The 20,762-nt window shown below is 45.9% G+C and overlaps 1 protein-coding gene across 3 annotated transcripts in view; it reads right to left on the bottom strand.

Annotated features, from left to right (window-relative positions):
- IGSF21 (immunoglobin superfamily member 21) overlaps positions 1–20,762 on the bottom strand; it is a 549,248-nt gene that overhangs the window by 343,841 nt on the left and 184,645 nt on the right. For all 3 annotated transcript variants that reach the window (XM_073570290.1, XM_073570289.1, XM_073570291.1), the window contains exon 2: positions 19,672–19,784. In XM_073570290.1, coding sequence (XP_073426391.1) covers positions 19,672–19,784 — 113 coding nt within the window. The remainder of the gene's footprint in view (positions 1–19,671; positions 19,785–20,762) is intronic.

The following is a 20,762-nucleotide window of genomic DNA, read 5'->3' as shown; positions in this document are numbered from 1 at the left end:
TGGGTTTCCTGGTATGAGTGAAGGAGCCAAATCCCAGGCTTCTGTTTCCCTGTCCAGGCCGGCGGGGAACAGAAGAAACCAGCAACCGACCTGCACATCAGACGACTCGGGAGTGAGATACTCCACCAGGAGTCGCAGCAATGTGGCTCCTACTCCCCCCAGGTCTGCAGAGCCCCAGAGAAGCCGTAAGGCTTCCAACATGGAGGAGAAGCCTGCTAGCAGCGTGCAAGATAGAGGTCCTTCCAGGGGAAAGCTGAGTGCTCACGGAGGTAAGGCCGACCTCGCTGAGGAAAGATGGGTGCTGCAGAAACCAAAGGAGTCTGTGTCCACCTATGCCTCCCGGGTCATGAGCCACCTCTGTGAGTATGAAGAGGCGAGTAAGACCATCAGGAGGCTCCGCGAGGAGCTATGCTGCACAAGCGCCAAAGCTGCAGGTGCCTCCAAACCCAGGAAGACCCAACTCCAGGCAGAGGTAAAGAGACTGAAGCTGGATATTAATGATCTGGAGGTGAGGAAAGCATTCGTAAGAGAAAAAAGTGGACCATATAAAGAAAAACTAATGAATGAGGATAGATTTACAGAAATGGCTCATAACAGAGAGCAAAGGCAGATGGGGCTGCAGCCTGAGAGCCAGGTGGATGATGATGATGATGATGACGACGACGACCAGCAGAAAGCCCCACCTGGCAGCCTACAAAGTCACCCGCAGGCCACGTGCAGCGAGCTCCCTGCTGGACAGGCAACATTGGCATCTGGTCGCAGTTATGCTGGCTCTGGGGAGGACAGTGAGAACAGCGGCCAGGGAGGGGCACTAATGGCGGAGATTTAGCTCCTCGAGTCCCTAATGTGCCTTCAGAACTTCCATCTTGGCGATGATTTACCTGGGGGCCAGAAGAAAAAGGTAAAGAAAAACAAGCCAAAGCTCCAGGAAGCGGTAAGCTATGTATATGCCCCCCTCCCTGTACCCCAAGTCAGCTGCAGGGTCAGCTCGCTGTATAAGCCCCATTGCCCAGCCCAGCCCGGGTTCTGCTGTGTATCCGGTGCAAAGGCGCGGGGAGTGTACAGAGCATGGTAGTGAGGCGCAGAGGTCCATCTCTGCTTGTAGTAGTGGGGATGTAGCAGCAAGTGCATCAGCCGAGAGGCTGGACAGTGAGGGCGGCCTGGTGGCGGGTATACGGTCAGGCCACGATACTGTGGTGCTCTCCTCAGTGGGAGGGGGAGCGGCCCAGTGTCGGGGGCAGCTCCGGTAGCCTCGGCACCCCTGAATGCTGTTGCCGCTGATCACTTAGTTGAGAAGCGGCTGCAGTGTGAGGGGGCTGTCGGGGTTGGGCATTCCGATCCTCCCAAAATCCTGTTCTGCGTTGGCACCGCTGGTCAGCAAGACCTTGATATGAAGGATCAGCGGCGCCTCACAGAGGCAAAAGATCAGTGGCGCCTAGTGAAGCAACGGAAATTACCAACTGATGATGCGGAGGGCACCTGTATGTCCAGGGGTGAGGTCTCCTCCAGTTCTGTGGAGGAGACTGAGCCCCTTGTGCCTGATGATGCAGAGGTCAAAATGTCACCCCCTGTTGTCACTGGTCCAGCAGGAGAGAATGTGGTGGGAGGTGTGGATGAGGAAATGTCTGTCTAGTGATGTGGTTGCTGGTTTGGTGGAGAGTGAGGGTGTTATGGAGGTGGGTAACAGTGATACTGTTGGTGTTGATGTGGTCACTGGTTCGGTTGCCCCCCCAGTGGTGGCAGTACCCGTTAGTAGTTATGCCGCTGTCACCTCCGGGGGAAATAGGGCGTCCTCCTCGTCTCCGGGCTCTGGGGACGGCATGTTGCAGCGGCATCTCCTGGAGGCTCTAAAGAAGGGGGAGAGATCACTAACGGTAGAGGGGCGAGAGGTTGATCTATCCTTCTGGATAGAGAGGCATGGCCTCAGGGCCTTCCGAGAGAAAAATGGGGGAAACACAGTGTGGTCCCTTCCAACAGCCGGGCAAGGTAGTGTGCATAGGAATGTGGTCCGTCTTCGGTGGAGGGGCAGTGATGAGTGTCCTCCAAGGTCTAAGGTTGTGGAGCTCCTGCTGAGGATGGGCTTCAAGGCTATTGACATCTACACCTTGATTCCTCCCTATTCCACGCCTGAGTTTGATGTCAGCTTTGTTCGGCCAGAGGGGCTTGAGCTCTTCTGGTCGAAATATGAGTTGGCAAGAAATGAGCCCGGCTGGCGACACTTTACAATCCAGGCTGTGTCTCGCCAAAATCAAGTCAAGAAAGTGACCGTGATGACTTGTAACAAGTCGCTTTCTTGTTATGACATCATGATGTGGCTTGGCAGATATGGAGAAGTGGTGGAAATGCCAAAGAAAAACCGCGATGAGCATGGTATCTGGTCAGGAGCCTGGACGTTTATGGCAAAATGTAAGCGTTCAGGTGGTACGGTTGCCCACATTCCATCATCTGCCTACCTGGGTAGGGATCATATCCAGGTCTTCTACCAGGGGTAACCGAAGCTGTGTCACAAGTGCGGCGACCCCACACACTTCAGTGCATACTGCACTGTGCATTGTGTGGGGATATCGGCCATCGTGCTGCATCTTGTGTGGAGATTAGGTCACCCATTCAACCGTTGTCCTCGCTCCTTCGCTAATGCAGTCGTGACCCCGGTGGGAGAAAGCTGTGAGGCTGATTCTGCTGGGGAAGGGACTAGCAGAGGTGAGGGTGCTGAGGGGCGAAGGAGGAAAAGCAATACAAAGACGCCTGCCCAGCTGAGGCATCTAGACAAGCGCACACAGGAGAGAGAGCTAGACGAGCCCCAGGCTACTGCAGTGACCCCTGTCCTGGATGCCAGTCTTGCTGCTGAGGCCCCGAGGGATGATGAGTTGGATGAGGAGGTCAGGAGGATCCACAGGGAGTAAACTGCCACTGCCTCCGAATCCTCCCATTATGAAAGTATGGATGAGAATAATAGGCAGTGGCTAAAGAACAAGCGTAAGCTCAGAACCAAAAAGAAGAGAAAGACGGGAGATAAAACATCTTCTCCCGCTCTTACCAAGGTACCTAAGGAAGGAAAAACTGACTCCCCTCTGGTTGGTCTTTCTAACCGGTTCCAAGCCCTTGAGAACATCTCTTCCTCTGAGGAGGAAGCTGAGGTTGTGGCGGAGCTTACAGTGGGTGCCGAGAATCCTTCTTCTGGAAATGTAAGGTCCTTGGAGGGAGGGACTGGCCCGGAGACGAGGACGACAAAAAGAAAAATCACGTGGGAATGGACACCTCTGTGTCATTAAAGAGGGGGAAGGATTCCTCCTCTGAGGCAGAGGATAAGGGGAGTGGGAAGAAGAAAGCCATCTAACTCAATCACCAATGATGGCGGTACCCACTCCGTTGACGCTGGCGTCCATTAATGTCGCCAGCATAAAGTCAAATACAGCCAGATTTGCGGCCTTTGATTTTCTCAGTCGTGTTGAAGCCGACATTTTCTTTTTGCAAGAGACCAGACTGCCAAACATGGCAGATGTGTTCAAAGCCAAAAGGGAGTGGAGACTCGGGCCCTCCTATTGGTCTCTTGCGGCTGAGCCATATAGCGGAGTGGCGGTCCTTTTTACCAGTCCGGTGGAATGCCGACGGGTTATTGAGTTAGAAATGGGGAGGTGCCTGATCTTAGATGTCTTCATGAAGGGACAACAGCTCCGGTTTATTAACATCTATGGTCCCTAATCTAAGTGGGACCAGAAGTGTCTCTTTATGAGGATCAAGCCCTACCTTTTTACAAGTCGGCAGGTTGTCTTTGGAGGGGACTTCAATACTGTCACAAGGCCCGAGATAGAGGAGGTTCCAGAGACAAGCTGACTTATGATAGTGTCGCCCTTAATTGTATAGCTAGTGAGGCTCGCCTGGTGGATGTCCACATTCGGCACACCCCAGGCCACGAGGGGTTCACCTATCATAGAGGTAACTGTAGGTCCAAAATAGATAGGTTTTATTTAAAGGAGGAAGCGGTCTCTTCAGCAGTGTCTGTTGTAGAGGAGGAGTTCTCCGACCACTGTTTAATTATGTTTTCTCTGAATATTACAGAGACCCTCCGGATGGGAAGAGGATTTTGGAGGCTCAATTCATCTCTTGGAAGAGGTGGATATAAGACAGTCCTTTGAGGATTTTCTTCAGAGCCAGGTACCCTTACTGGATCTTTGTAGTAGTAAGTCAGATTGGTGGGAGATGTTCAATAAAAGGGTGGCGAGATTCTTCCGCCAGGTCTCGAGCCTCAGGAGTCTGAACAGGTACCGCCTGTATCAGGCTCTGAGGAGGAAACGCGAGCATCTTGTCTCAACTGGAGGTAGCCGCGAGGAGATCTCCAGAGTGAAATCTTTGCTCATGAGGTGTCAGTACGATAGACACGCATCTTTGGTTTCTGAGAGGGATTACGGGAAGTACCGCTCGCCCGACCCTTACAGAAACTGCAAGAGGTCAGTGAATAGTAAAGTGGTTACAGGACTGGTCGACACTACGGGGTCCCTGAGGCAATCCAGGTCAGGGATCCTGGAGGTTGTCAGATCCTTCTACTCGCACCTCTTGGGGAAGAGGGATCTTGATTGGGATGAGATGTCGGCTTTTCTGGCTGAAGCCGTTCCCGAACCAGGGGTAGACCCCCCTCTTGACGTTTTGACAGAGATGATCAGGGAAGAGGAAGTTAAATTGGCGATTGAAGGGCTTGCAAAAATCGCCCGGTCCAGATGGCTTAACGTCTGAGTTTTATAAGACCTTTAAGGACGCTTTAGTTCCCCTCTTGACTGAGATACTCAATGAGTGTCTTTCCTCGGGCACTCTGCCAAAGTCTCAATGAGGAGCTCTGCCCTGATCATCTTGTCAAAGGGTAAGGACCCATCATGCATTGAGAATTGGCGTCCCGTAGCGCTTCTCAATGTAAACAGGAAGGTTCTGGCAAAGGTGCTGTTTATTCGGCTGGTGAAATTTGCACCCCGACTTCTTTCGGAGGCCCAGCATTGCTCTGTTCCAGGTCGCAGCACATTTAATGCTGTGCTCGGTGTCCGGGAGGCGATGGAGCAGGGTAGGGCTGGTCACTGGAACGGGTACATGCTGTCACTGGACCAGGCAAAAGCGTTTGATTGGGTTAATCATGAGTACCTATGGTCTGTCCTTCTGAGATATGGCCTGCCGGGGGTGTTTGTTGATTGGCTTAAAACCTTGTACAGTGGGGCAGAGAGTTTCCCGCTTGTGAACGGTTGGATTGGCAGCTCTTTTGAGGTTGGATCTGGTTTTCACCAGGGTTGTACCTTGAGCCCGCTACTGTATGTGTTTGCGATTGACCCACTTCTTAGGAGAGTGGAGCGTGGACCGTTGGCCGGGATGGACTGGGCAGCACCGGAAGCCACTCTGAGGGTGGTGGCGTATGCCGATGTTGTCACTGTTTTTGTTTCCTCTCACGAGGAGGCAGGGTGGCTGATGTCAGAGGTAGATCGCTACTCGGAGGCATATGGGTCCAAGATCAACCGGGATAAGTGTGAGAGTCTCTGGCTGGGAGGAGGAGATCCTGGTTTTGATCTCCCAGACACCCTTTCAGGACCCAAAGTCTCTGCAAAAGTCTTTGGCATCAAATTTGGCCAGGGGGGATTACCCCAAACAAAATTGGGACAGCAGGCTAGAGATTGCCACTCAGAAGGTGAACCAATGGAAGGGTTGGTCTTTGACCCTCAGGGAAACGGTAAACCTGATCAAAACTTACCTGCTCCCTTTACTGATTTATCTGAGCAGTGTGTGCATCTTGCCGGAGTCTCTCTAGACTCGGGTCTACAGTTTGTTTCAACAAAGAGGTGTACAACAGGGTGGGCGCCTCCATTGGCTGGTCTTGGCTGGCTGGTCTCTCCTATGCGGAATGGGCCTATGGAGCATTCGGAGACCTTGGTGGCCGGGACCGCTGCACATTATTTCTAGTTAGTGCAGTGGTTAGGTATCACACATGGAACGCACGGTGCTTAGTATCAACGCAACAGAAAATCCTCCCAGTGGACGATGTGTATAGGACCATACTCTGTGACCTGGTGAAGGTGCGCTCTCTGGAGTATGAGAGACTGGGCACATGTAGGGCCTCTCTCCTCTTTTAGTGTGCCCTAGTCTGGTCATCTCCTTTCCTGGTGGTGGGCTGCTGCTTTGTTTTGTGATCGGTATACAGTGATGTAGGGCTGCAGGCGCCTAACTTGGGCTTTGTGATTTGCGGGTATTGTAGTGTTTGTTTCTGTATATAGGGATATAGATTTAGGTGTAGGTGTTAGGTTGGGTGGTGGGAAAAGGGGGGAGGTGGGTTTATCTTGTGGGACTATGGGACACTGGGATGTTTGGGGAAACACTGCCACTGCCTGATCTGGCCTATGGACGTTGGAAATGGACTGAGGCGTGAGACACAGGACCAGCTCTCAGGTCAGTGGGGGGGTTGGGAACGGTGGGTATCAGTGTGAGGTGATTAGTTTAGTCTTGTATATATTTGTATCTTTTGTGGTTATTTTATTTAAAATTAAAAAAAAAAAAAAAAAAAAAAAAAAAAAAAAAGTGTATATAGTTTGTTTGCTATTGTTTATTTTATTTGTTAGTGACCGGACCAGAAGGTGTAAGTACTTAATATTAGTTATTTTTCTCTATATATGTATAATATGTGTGAGAGGAGGGAATGAGCGGCTGGACCAGTGTTCAGTATACGGATTATTTTCTGGCTGATACTCTTGTTATTTCTGTTATTATTGTTATGTTTTTCATTTTTATAATAAAAGATCTACAGGCTGTAACTCAGGATCAGTAATGTAATATATGTAGACAGTGACTGCACCAGCAGAAGAGTGAGTGCAGCTCTGGAGTATAATACAGGATGTAACTCAGGATCGGTAATGCATGTACCCAGTGACTGCAGTACCAGCACAATAGTGAGTGCAGCTCTGTTTTACATGAATTATATTTGATGCAATGGACATTATTTCCTGACACATTTCAGGATAACGATGAGTTTGTTCTGTGAGGTTTTCCTGAAAAATTAGATTTTGCTGGCTTTATGATTTCATTTAATTTCTCTGCCACAGATAAACCTGTAATATTCAGGCCATCAAATGCACATATTTTGCAGATAATCATTGCTGAGACAATCAAGTTCAGCGCCTCCAGTGTAAATCTAGAGTGGAGACCGCGATCTCATTCTGTGACAGCAATGTCACCATTCTTCATTCAATTTGTTAAAGCACCGGTGGTATGCTCCATTTAATTTGCTAAAGTGATGTTACTACGCTTCATTGCCTACGCTGGTGCAAAAGTGACATCAAATTGTTAATGTGACATTGTGGCACTCCATTCCATTTATTAATGCGATGCAGAGCTGTTCTCCGGGAGAAGCCTTTACGGGGGCTGGAGGGGAGGACCCCAGTGCTGCTGCGGTCTATACCCTGCACATATAGCATTATCATGTCCAGCATCGCTCCTATTGCAATCATACCTGGAACTTGCTTTTGTCACTTTGTATTAATGGATGCTTTTACTCTTGATGCTTTGCAATATAAATAAGACATACTTGTATCTTATCCTCTAGTCACACACAGACCTGCATCCACATCTCTCTTGGTCCCTGCTCGCCTTCAGGATCTCATCTGCTACCACTAATAGATCTGTGTCTGTACTTGGCATTTGTTCCTGCAGACGGAGGAAGAATGGTGAATGCAGCTCTGGAAGTCACTGGAGCGGAAGACAACTTTTTAGGACATATTCGGCTTTCAGAATTTTTTTATTTTTGGGCAGAATCCAAGCCATGGCTGCACAAATATGTGATGGGACCGCTGTCGCTCTACATCTTCTTGATACCTAGCAAAAAATGTACACTTGTCCTGAAAGTGTTGGAGATTTTGGGGCTGTTCTGAAGAAATGAGCGCAGCTCTGAAAAAAAGAAACCTCCCTGAAGCAATCTAAGAACAAGGAATATGACAAGGCTGAGAGATAAAAGTCCGGATCCCTCAGCGGAAGCCGACTGCTCGCCGATGGTAAATCAGTTTTGTATGAAGCGCTGCACTCAGCACGACGTCGATGGTGCTGGAATTTGACAGGATGAAAACAAGGAGTGCTGTGTACTACTTAGCACCCAGGACTAATTAACGTAATAATCGCGTAACAGATGTTGTCGAAAAGTCCACGAACTGCAAATCCAAATAGTTTGTGTCAGTGATGACAGGTAGGAAGAACAAGCAAAATGCAATGTATCAGCTACGTAAAGAAAAGAGTGAAACTGTACCACAGCGCTCCCTACAGGGGCAATGATCCCACTGGCAAAAAATAGGGTGTGCACACTTATGCAACTATTATATATTCCAATGCACCTCAAATACAAAAAACAGCAAATCAGAAAAGAATCTGGATTAAAAATCTATAGTTCAGCGTCTCCATGGGTGCAGACTACAAGCAACCCCTCGTAGTCTGACCCCTCAGTCCTCCATGACCCCTTTATGATCATTCCTGACACAAGCAGATTACATGGACGCTTTTTCCCAAGCTCATATACTCGAGTAGAGAATAGCCGCAAGAGCAAATAGCTGGACATAATGTTATCGTTGACCCAGCTCTCGTCCACAAGGGGAGCGGCGTGAAATTAAAATAAGGCATGAGCGCGATACCTGCCGGCTGTACAAGCGTCTCCAGAGTCAGACTCTCCAAAAAGTCAAAATGAGCTCTGGAAGGTCCAGAATAGTTTTACTCAAACTGATAAGTTTTAGAAAAGGGGTCAGGTCTGAAAACTTCATTGCCACACATCCGCTGCAGCTAAGAAGAAAGCAGCTTCTTAACCTCAAAGGAAGGAAAATAATGCAAACTCCAAACAAAGCAAAGTGCGCACAAATATACAGTACAGACCAAAAGTTTGGACACACCTTCTCATTCAAAGAGTTTTCTTTATTTTCATGACTATGAAAATTGTAGATTCACTCTGAAGGCATCAAAACTATGAATTGACACATGTGGAATTATAGAATTAACAAAAAAGTGTGAAACAACTGATATGTCTTATATGCTACAGTAGGTTCTTCAAAGTAGCCACCTTTTGCTTTGATTACTGCTTTGCACACTCTTGGCATTCTCTTGATGAGCTTCAAGAGGTAGTCAACAGAAATGGTTTTCACTTCTCAGGTGTGCCCTGTCAGGTTTAATAAGTGGGATTTCTTGCCTTATAAATGGGGTTGGGACCATCAGTTGTGTTGTGCAGAAGTCTGGTGGATACACAGCTGATAGTCCTACTGAATAGACTGTTAGAATTTGTATTATGGCTAGAAAAAAGCAGCTAAATAAAGAAAAAAAACGAGTGGCGATCATTACTTTATAAGAAATGAAGGTCAGTCAGTCTGAAAAATTGAGTAAACTTTGAAAATGTCCCCAAGTACAGTGGCAAAAACCATCAAGCGCTACAAAGAAACTGACTCACATGAGGATTGCCCCAGGAAAGGAAGACCAAGAGTCACCTCTGCTGCGGAGGATAAGTTCATCCGAGTCACCAGCCTCAGAAATCGCAGGTTAACAGCAGCTCAGATTAGAGACCAGGTCAATGCCACACAGAGTTCTAGCAGCAGACACATCTCTGCAACAACTGTTAAGAGGAGACTTTGTGCAGCAGGCCTTCATGGTAAAATAGCTGCTAGGAAACCACTGCTAAGGACAGGCAACAAGCAGAAGAGACTTGTTTGGGCTAAATAACACAAGGAATGGACATTAGACCAGTGGAAATCTGTGCTTTGGTCTGATGAGTCCAAATTTGAGATCTTTGGTTCCAACGACAGTGTCTTTGTGAGACGCAGAAAAGGTGAACGGATGGACTCTACATGCCTGGTCCCCACCGTGAAGCATGGAGGAGGAGATGTGATGTTGTGGGGGTGCTTTGCTGGTGACACTGTTGGGGATTTATTCTAAATTGCAGGCATACTGAACCAGCATGGCTACCACAGCATCTTGCAGCGGCATGCTATTCCATCCGGTTTGCGTTTAGTTGGACCATCTTTTATTTTTCAACAGGACAATGACCCCAAACACACCTCCAGGCTGTGTAAGGGCTATTTGACCAAGAGGGACAGTGATGGGGTGCTACACCAGATGACCTGACCTCCACAGTCACCAGACCTGAACCCAATCAAGATGGTTTGGGGTGAGCTGGACCGCAGAGTGAAGGCAAAAGGGCCAACAAGTGCTAAGCATCTCTGGGAACTGCTTCAAGACTGTTGGAAGACCATTTCCGGTGACTACCTCTTGAAGCTCATCAAGAGAATGCCAAGAGTGTGCAAAGCAGTAATCAAAGCAAAAGGTGGCTACTTTGAAGAACCTAGAATACAAGACATATTTTCAGTTGTTTCACACTTTTTTATTATATAATTCCACATGTGTTACTTCATAGTTTTGATGCCTTCAGAGTGAATCTACAATTTTCATGGTCATGAAAATAAAGAAAACTCTTTGAATGAGAAGGTGTGTCCAAACTTTTGGTCTGTACTGTACATGTATATCTTCTCCACTGTCCAGGGCCCGTAGTGGCAGCGTATGGCACACAGCACGGCGGTGGCTGCGTAAGGCACACACCACGGCGGTGGCTGCGTATGGCACACACCACGGCGGTGGCTGCGTATGGCACACACCACGGCGGTGGCTGCGTATGGCACACACCACGGCGGTGGCTGCGTATGGCACACACCACGGCGGTGGCTGCGTATGGCACACACCACGGCGGTGGCTGCGTATGGCACACACCACGGCGGTGGCTGCGTATGGCACACACCACGGCGGTGGCTGCGTATGGCACACACCACACAGCCTATGACTTACAGCTGGGTAGAGGCAGTTTATAGGACATAGCTTTGTAGTTACAGTTACATATGCCAGCAGTATAAGGGGCACATACAGGAGGGGCGACATGTGAAGCTCATGTTTTTTTAGAGGATTGTTAGAGCTGCAGCACAGGCCGCTCTATGGTGAGATATTCGGGTACAAGGACCCTCTGCAGTCTGTGTCCTCCCTGGAACATTACCATTAAAGTGAAGACAATGTCTGCCACACTCTCTTTGGTCCAGTCTACGGCAATCTGAACGGCGCCTGCAGTTGGGCACAGATTCATTGCCGTCTCCACACTGGAAGGTCACAGATCCGCTCTACTGCAAATACTGCTACAATAGGTCAACAGGTCACTGATGTGCTGGGCACCCTCCTTACACGCTGTCCCTCCTGGGCGCCCTCCTTACACGCCGACCCTCCTGGGCGCCCTCCCTACACGCCGACCCTCCTGGGCGCCCTCCCTACACGCCGACTATCCTTACATGCTGACTGTCCTTACATGGTGATCCTCCTGGGCACCCTCATAGAATGTTGATCCTCCTGGGCATCCTCCTTACATGCTGACCCTCCTGGCCAACCTACCGACCATTACAGGCCAACGTGGTGTACATGGACTTTTCAAAAGCTTTTGATATGGTGCCACACAAAAGGTTGATACATAAAATGAGAACAATGGGGATAGGGGAAAATATGTGTAGGTGGGTTAAGAGCTGGCTCAGGGATAGGAAACAAAGGGTGGTTATTAATGGAGCACACTCGGACTGGGTCACGGTTTGCAGTGGGGTACCACAGGGGTCAGTTTTGGGCCCGCTTCTTTTTAACATTTATTAATGACCTTGTAGGGGGAATAGAGAGTAGAATTTCAATATTTGCAGATGACACTAAACTCTGCAGGGTAATCAATACAGAGGAGGACAATTTTATATTACAGGAGGATTTATGTAAACTAGAAGCTTGGGCTGATAAATGGCAAATGAGCTTTAATGGAGATAAATGTAAGGTCATGCACTTGGGTAGAACGAACAAGATGTATAATTATGTGCTTAATTGTAAAACACTGGGCAAAACTGTCACTGAAAAAGACCTGGGTGTATGGGTGGACGACAAACTCACATTTAGTGGCCAGTGTCAGGCAGCTGCTGCAAAGGCAAATAAAATAATGGGATGCATTAAAAGAGGCATAGATGCTCATGAGGAGAACATAATTTTACCTCTATATAAGTCACTAGTGCGACCACACTTAGAATACTGTGTACAGTTCTGGTCTCCGGTGTATAAGAAAGACATAGCTGAACTGGAGCGGGTGCAGAGAAGAGCGACCAAGGTTATTAGGAACTAGGGGGGTCTGCAATACCAAGACAGGTTATTACACTTGGGGTTATTTAGTTTGGAAAATCGAAGGCTTAGGGGTGATCTTATTACAATGTATAAATATATGCGGGGACAGTACAAAGACCTTTCTAATGATCTTTTTACTCTTAGACCTGTGACGGGGACAAGGGGGCATCCTCTACGTCTGGAGGAAAGAAGGTTTAAGCATACTCACAGACGCGGATTCTTTACTGTAAGAGCAGTGAGACTATGGAACTCTCTGCCATATGATGTTGTAATGAGTGATTCCCTACTAAAATTTAAGAAGGGACTGGATGCCTTTCTTGAAAAGTATAATATTACAGGGTATATACACTAGTTTCCTTGATATTGCGTTGATCCAGGGAGCTAGTCTGATTGCCGTATGTGGAGTCGGGAAGGAATTTTTTTCCCCAATGTGAAGCTTACCGTTTGCCACATGGGGTTTTTTTTGCCTTCCTCTGGATCAACATGTTAGGGCAAGTTAGGCTAGGATATGGGTTGAACTAGATGGACTTAAAGTCTTCCTTCAACCTTAATAACTACCGTATGCTACTATCTTATATTTAGAGGCAGTAACACATTTTAATCTTCTGAGATCCCAAAGTGCAGTAATGGCTGTAGAGCCGCACATATTGGCGTAAATATGAAGCGGAGGAACAGTCCTGACAAGAACCGCAACCAACAAGATCACCCACAAGGTCTCCTGCGCTGCCACAAGCTGATACATTGTAACACGGGGCCGAGGCCTGGACTCTGTCTGACCAGCTGGAAATAGACACATTAGACTTTTCTTCTTCTAAATTATCTCAAAGTGAAACAAAATGAATCCTGGCTGAAATCTGCAGCAGAGAGAAAATAACCAGTAGAATTAAAGCCGCAAGGATGTGGGATTGAGAGATTAGAGCTGCAGCGGCTGCAAGAGGATTATTTATTTAGGAAGCGGTGGAGAGATTACAGCTGAAGAAAAAAAAAAAATGATTTTTATCTAAATTGCTTAAAAAAAAAAAAAAAAAGAAAGGAAGAGAGTTCTTGGAATGGGGCGGCCGTACAGTGGGATTCTGGGTAAATAATTCAGGGCACACATATAAAGACATTTCTGTAATCCGCATTCTGTATCATTAATATTTCATTTTGGACATAACAGAAGCATTACCGGCGGGGCCGACTCCACGGACCGCACATGACTCCCACCCACCGCGCTGCTGTATAAATAGCGTAATGCGTCCTATTTATCTGCTACAATCCGTGCATTGTGCCCAACAATGGAGGCTCATTCACATAATGGGCTGAACAGGGGGGACGGTGACCCACTTTAATCATTATTTGGATTGCATTTTCTATATTTTTTGCAATCACTGATTCACCGCGTCTTACAATTACTGAAGCGATGTCCGCTGGTAAATTCACATTAACCCCACTCACGAGTCTCCATCCCAAAATGTACGGAAACCTCCAGTGTGGACTGGTCATATGCAGCTCTGCAGGGCCCAGGAGAAGGGGGCTCAGCCGACAGAGGATCCAGACACAACCGGACCCCAGAATGGAGGGGTGGGATGGAACTGACCAGCATTAGAGGGGCCACTCAGTTACACCTACAGTAGGCACATACCTACCCTGACTCACTTACTGGTTTTGCCATAAATGCTTAAAGTAGATAGTTTTACTGAAGGCGTTGATACGTGTAAACCCAAAGTCAGCAATCGCCACTGATCATATCTGTATCATTTTTTGGAGAAGAGTTGCAGTGCAAAGTATGGTACATGGACAAAGCAGAAGCCCCAGCAATTGACAGGAGATGGATGTTTGCCCTCAATATAGACCCATATAGGCAGATGTGATAAAAAGCTACCACTGTAGACAATTAATAATAATGTCACACAGATCGCGGCACATATGCATCCACGGTACGAAGATACTTCCAGAATGTTCTCAGCCTTTCCACGCCGTGGAGACGCCATCATTGCTCTACACCTTGCAGTAATGATGACGAGACAGATTAGAGTAAAATGAAACCATCTGTCGTTCTTGAATGCAGTTAAGCTGACGGATTTGGGCGGGATGTTCTGCGATTACCGCTCCTGGCCGCACTATAAGCCTCCTGCCCGCCGCACTCCATTAAAAGGGAAATACCGCCGTATTACAGAAAGCCCAAGTACACAGGTAATAACTTTCTAAATGTCTTAGCAGAAGAAAATAATTGCTGCCATTGTGACAAATCTACAGCATGAGCAATCACAGCTGAGGGTTTGTTACAGTTGTCTCAACACCAGACAATCACAGGACGTCAGGCGGCACACAGAAGACATCAGGCGGGTCACACAGAAGACGTCACTTCTCCTAGACATTCTACGGCATGGATCAATAATGGAATAGGACACCGCTACTTGACAAGTTGTGTGAGCAGGGTGAGGGGTTCCAGCTATATGGGGCACATGAAGGGATGGAAAGGGGCACCAATATTAGAAAAAGGCACAGTCAATATTACTTTATATAAGAGCAATATGGGAACTATTACTATATGAAGGCACTATTAGGAGGCACAGAGTGTGCAGTATTATATGGAGGAGCAGGGGGCACTATTACTATATGAAGACACAGCGGGGACGCTCTATATAGAGGCATAGTGGGGCACCATTACTATATGGAGGTATACAGGGGACACTTGCTATATGGAGGTATACAGGGGGCAATATTAATATATGGAAGTTTAGAAGGGGCATTTCTAATATATGGAGGTATAGAGGGGCATTATTACTAGATGTAGGAAGAGAGGGGCACTATTACTATATGGAGGCATAGAGGGGACACTACTACTACTATATGGAGGAACAGAGGGGACACTACTGCTATATGGAGGAACAGAGGGGGCATTATTACTAGATGGAGGCATAGAGGTGGCACTATTAATATATGGAGGTATAGAGGAGGCACTATTACTATTTGGAGGTATAGAGGGGGCATTATTACTCGATGTAGGCACAGAGGGGGCACTATTACTATTTGGAGGTATAGAGGTGGCATTACATGTTACATATGCTACATATATCCCAGGTAACAGTGTTACATTTGCAAAATTTGATATGAAAAATACAGGAAGAAAGAAGGTGCATAGCGCAAAGATTGGCCAATATATGTGAGCCCAATTGCCACATCAAGGCGTTCTTCGAAAATTGGGTCGCTATCCTGATAGGTCACCTCTCCTGTGCGCAAAAAAAAAAAAAACTTACAATTTATGGGGCAGGAAAGGACCAGCTAACTAATTAAAATCAAGTGTGGCTGATGGGAGTGGGAGTGCACATGTCCAAAAACGGTTTGATACAATGAGAGAAAGAGACCAGCACATCAAAGCTAGTGTGAACAGGCGCCAACCAAAAAAAAAAAAAAAAAAAAAAAAGCATACAATTTGAAAAACATTAAGGCTGTGTTCACACACAGCTTTTTTTTTCGTTTTCCCCCGCGGATTTACCAAAAAATCCGCTCAAAAAATGCTTAAAAGAAGCCTCCCATTCATTTTAATGCATTTTGCACTTTTTGTGCATATTTATGCGTTTTTTCCGCAAAAAAAAAAAAATTGCAGAAAATTCCGCATTTTTAGCTATTTTCTACGTGTCTGGAAAAAAAAAATCGCGGCAAAAAATGCGCGTTTCTGGGAAGGAGTCCGGTTTTTATGCAAAAATTTTCTGCATACGTGTGCACATAGCCTAAAGGTTGCACCATGATTTAACAGGAATGATTACTCTAGAACAGTGAAACTGCATTGCTGCCATAGAAAATGGGGGGAAAAAAACAAAAAACAAAACAGTTTCAATGTTCAAGAGTAATCAGAATAGTGAGTGCAGCTCTGGCGTGTAATACAGGATGTAACTCAGGGTCAGGAATGTAATGTATGTACACAGTGACTGCACCAGAATAGGGAGTGCAGCTCTGGAGTATAATACAGGATGTAAATCAGGATCAGTAATGTACAGTATATACACAATGACTGCACCAGCAGAATAGTCAGTGCAGCTCTGGAGTATAATACAGAATGTAATTCAGGATAAGTACAGGATCAGTAATGTAATGTATGTACACAGTGACTGCACCAGCAGAATAGTGAGTGCAGCTCTGGAGTAAAATACAGGATATAACTAAGGATCAGTAATGTAATTATGTACACAGTGACTGCACCAGCAGAATAGTGAGTGCAGATCTGGAGTATAATACAGGATATAACTCAGGGTCAGGAATGTAATGTATGTACACAGTGACTGCACCAGAATAGGGAGTGCAGCTCTGGAGTATAATACAGGATGTAAATCAGGATCAGTAATGTACAGTATATACACAATGACTGCACCAGCAGAATAGTCAGTGCAGCTCTGGAGTATAATACAGAATGTAATTCAGGATAAGTACAGGATCAGTAATGTAATGTATGTACACAGTGACTGCACCAGCAGAATAGTGAGTGCAGCTCTGGAGTAAAATACAGGATATAACTAAGGATCAGTAATGTAATTATGTACACAGTGACTGCACCAGCAGAATAGTGAGTGCAGCTCTGGAGTATAATACAGGATCAGAAATGTTATATCATTTGTAAAATGGTATCAGAAGATTTAAGCCGGCATTACACTACTGTAGAATATGGAGAGTGTTATACGAGAAAACAATGAATAACACTCAGACCAGAGCTAATCTATGGGGCAGCTCACATCACTGTTTTTCTTCTCAGGCGTATTCTACGTGCGTGTAAAATTGCAGCATGCAATTTATCTTCCGTGTTCTGTAAAATACCCCTTTTGAGAAAGCATGCAAAGTGAAACGCGCGTCAGGGGGTCACAGGAGAGCACACTGGTGTACTGGTTATTATGGGTAAGCGATATTCACTTTGATACAGATGGATACATTGATTTGTTAACCATTCTGGACAATGGTATTTATATTTGTTTATATCTTTTGATGGATTTATGTATGGGATTTACCCTGCTGTATTGAACTATTGCTACACATATTGTATAACCCCTGATCTCAGTATCACCATGTGTACCCCTGTGTTTGCCGTGGTATTCCTCTTTTCCTTTTCATTGTTATAAGCCTTTATATTGGTTTTTACATATTTTCAAAATTATTTGAATCAATAAAATACAAAAATCTTTTTATTGGATGGTGTTTCTTTGCTCCGCTTTTCTCGTGTTTATTCTGTAAAATCACTGCAGGAGCCGACAGGATAGAAGAGATGGATTACATACAGTAAATGAAAATAGAATAGGTAGATATATAGATGTCAGTGACATATACAATTAGTACAGTGTGTGCGCAAATTACTTTACATGTATTTAAAGAATAAAAGATTATTTTTCGGAAATTTTCCCACGGCCCCTCAGGCCGACGTCACATAGGTGAAGAGAGTTCATTGGCCGTGAACTTGCAGGACAGCGACAGGGTATAGCAGTTCACAGGCAGACACTGAGCACACGGTGGTCAGTGTCTGCTGGATGACAGGCTGTATGGTCGCACCATGCAGTCTGCCATCTATATGTAGCAGAGCTGAACCAGTCGTGGTACTAATGGATTAAAAGCATCTCTGTGGAAAGGTGAGGAATTTTGTTGTTTGGGTTTTTTTTTTTTTTTTATTTTTTTTTACTTCTTTTGCAGATGACGAGGTCGTAAGTATGGTTTAATTAAGAATATTAAAGGAGTCTCTGCCTTTCTTTAAATTAAAGAACTTTTTTCTGGGTGTCTGTGTTTTCTTACAATGTGACTATGGGGATAGTAATGGGGGCGTCTTATTACTCCATTACTAACCTCGGGACTTGATGTCACCAGTCAATACAAAGGTGACATCAACACCCTCAACTATTACCCCACTTGCCACCGCTACAGGGCAAGTGGGATGAGCGAGGCTAAGTGCCAGAATTGGCACATCTTAGAGATTCATCTTTTCTGGGGCGGCTGAGAGCTGATGTTTTTAGCCAGGAGGGGGCAGTATCCATTGCCCCTTCCTAAGCTATTAATGTCAGCCCGCAACTGTCTACATAGCCTTTGCTGGTTATTAATTATAGGGGGTCCCCATGCCATTTTTTTTTTTTTTTTGGGGGGGGGGGGGGGGGGTCTCCCATTTTAATAGCTATTCTATTCTAACCTGTCACTCTGATTATAATGCGGCAGATGATTTGCAGGCTTTTAATCTAGCTAGCTATCTAATATATATATATATATATATATATATATATATATATATATACATACACACACACACACACACACACGAGAAGTGGGCAGCAACTAACAGAATGGTTTTTAACAGGGAAAAATGCAAAATACTACATCTGGGCAATAAAAATGAAAACCGCATATACAGAATGGGAGGAAAAGGGCTAAGCAACAGCACATGTGAAAAAGACTTGGGTATACTAATAGATCACAGACTGAATATGAGTCAACAGTGTGATGCAGCAGCAAAAAAGGCAAATGCAATTCTAGGATGTATTAACAGAAGCATACAGTCTAGATCACGTGAAGTCATTATTTCCCTCTACTCCTCTTTGGTCAGACCTCATCTGGAATATTGTGTCCAGTTTTGGGCACCACATTTTAAAAAAAGACATCAAACTGGAGCAAGTTCAGAAAAGAGCGACCAGAACGGTGACCGGTCTGCAAACCCTGTCTTATGAGGAAAGGTTGGAGGATTTGGGATTGTTTAGTTTTCAAAAGAGAAGACTGAGAGGAGACTTAATAGCTGTCTACAAATATCTAAAGGGCTGTCACATTGTAGAAGGATCAACTTTATTCTCATTTGCACAAGGAAAGACTAGAAGCAATGGGATGAAACTGAATGGGAGGAGACACAGATTAGATATTAGAAAAAACTTTGACAGTTAGAGTGATCAATGAGTGGAACAAGCTGCCACGAGAAGTGGTGAGTTCTCCTTCAATGGAAGTCTTCAAACAGAGGCTGGACAGACATCTGACTGGGATGATTTAGTGAATCCTGCTTTGAGCAGGGGGTTGGACCAGATGGCCCAGGAGGTCCCTTCCAATTCTACGATTCTATGATATATTTGTGTGTGTTTTGAAGAATATTTTGTTTAAAAGGGATGTGTAAATGACAGAGAATTGCTGCATGTAAAAGCTCATGCTAAAAATCACATTACAGTCTGATAGCAATCACACTGCATTTGGATGTCAATCGAATGCTAGGTGTGAGAAATCGGATTGTACTCGCGTGACACTTACATTACACGCCTGCGATTTTCGACAGAGAGACTCGGACCGATTTTTCATACGTTAAGTTGACCCCGGCCTTAGGTGTATTCTTCCTTAAAATCCCAGTATATTGCCGGGAACTACACTGTACTGTGTTCTCTATATATGGGATAGTGATTTATGGCGCTTGTTCCTTGTAGATATACATTATTGATCCGCCATCATGCCCAGCAGCTTACACAGGACTATGTGGCTTGTAGATTGGAATGAGGGTGGACATATGAGCTGCTTTCTTACCCGGTACCACACGATTTCTCGCATCCTGCCGTCTGTCCTGAAGTTACATTTCAGAGTCACTGCGTCTCCAACCACCACCGGAGGAAGGGGCTCAATGGTGACTGTTAAATAACCTAGAAGGGAACAAGACACTGCGTAAGCGATTATCGCCATATCACCAGACACTTAGGACTGTAGCAAAGCCATCCATGTAACAGCAGCCACAATGATGGAGGAGAAGCTGAGCAGGGCAGCCATCACATCATGGGATGGGGATGTACATAGACTTTCTGCTGGTAGTAGGAGAGATCACAGCTGTACATGTCCGGGTAATACATATCATGCTTATACTAAACTCTATTGATTCTGGGAACTGTTCTCAGGAACATCTATGGATCGGCAGTAAAGTCGGTTTAGACTCCTCAGATCTATATTCGGCCTCCACGGCACAGAACGTTCCCCGTAACCGAGTCCCGAAGCCATAACGAGAGCGGAACCGACTGAAGAAACCGTCAGGACGGTCAATACGACTCCAGGCAGCTGCTTTACACTGTACTACAGAGAATCAAAAGACGCAGAAACTACACAAAAACAATGAATTACAAAGAAAACATAATTATAGACGCTTCAGCCAGAGGTAAAAGAAAAGCAAAAAAATGGATAAATTAGCAATACTGTGTCACCAAGGTCCCAAGCCCAAGAGATGATAGATGTGAGATTATGGACATCTAATAAACAACAGATTCCTGGGATAATAGCTAAATCTCTGCATACAAAGAAGGGTACATCTAATTATTCACTTCCCCCATCAGCCACCACTAGGGGATCACCTGTATGCAGATACATAAGATTCTGTCTGCAGTCACCACTAGGGGAAGCTCCCTGTATACAGAGATACATGATAATAGCCTGTCTGCAATCACCACTAGAGGGAGCTCACTGTATACAGAGATACATGATAAGATCCTGTCTGCAACCACCACTAGGGGGAACTACCATTATACAGAGATACATAATATTCTGTCTGCAGCCACCACTAGGGGGAGCTCACTGTATACAGAGATACATGATATGATCCTGTCTGCAGTCAGCACTAGGGGGAGCTCCCTGTA

Source organism: Dendrobates tinctorius, unplaced genomic scaffold, assembly GCF_039654945.1.
Source record: "Dendrobates tinctorius isolate UK_male_01 unplaced genomic scaffold, ASM3965494v1 ptg000028l, whole genome shotgun sequence".
In the NCBI taxonomy this organism is placed as follows: domain Eukaryota; kingdom Metazoa; phylum Chordata; class Amphibia; order Anura; family Dendrobatidae; genus Dendrobates; species Dendrobates tinctorius.
Note: the sequence above shows the minus strand (reverse complement) of the source record. Positions and strands in the feature narration are given on the sequence as shown.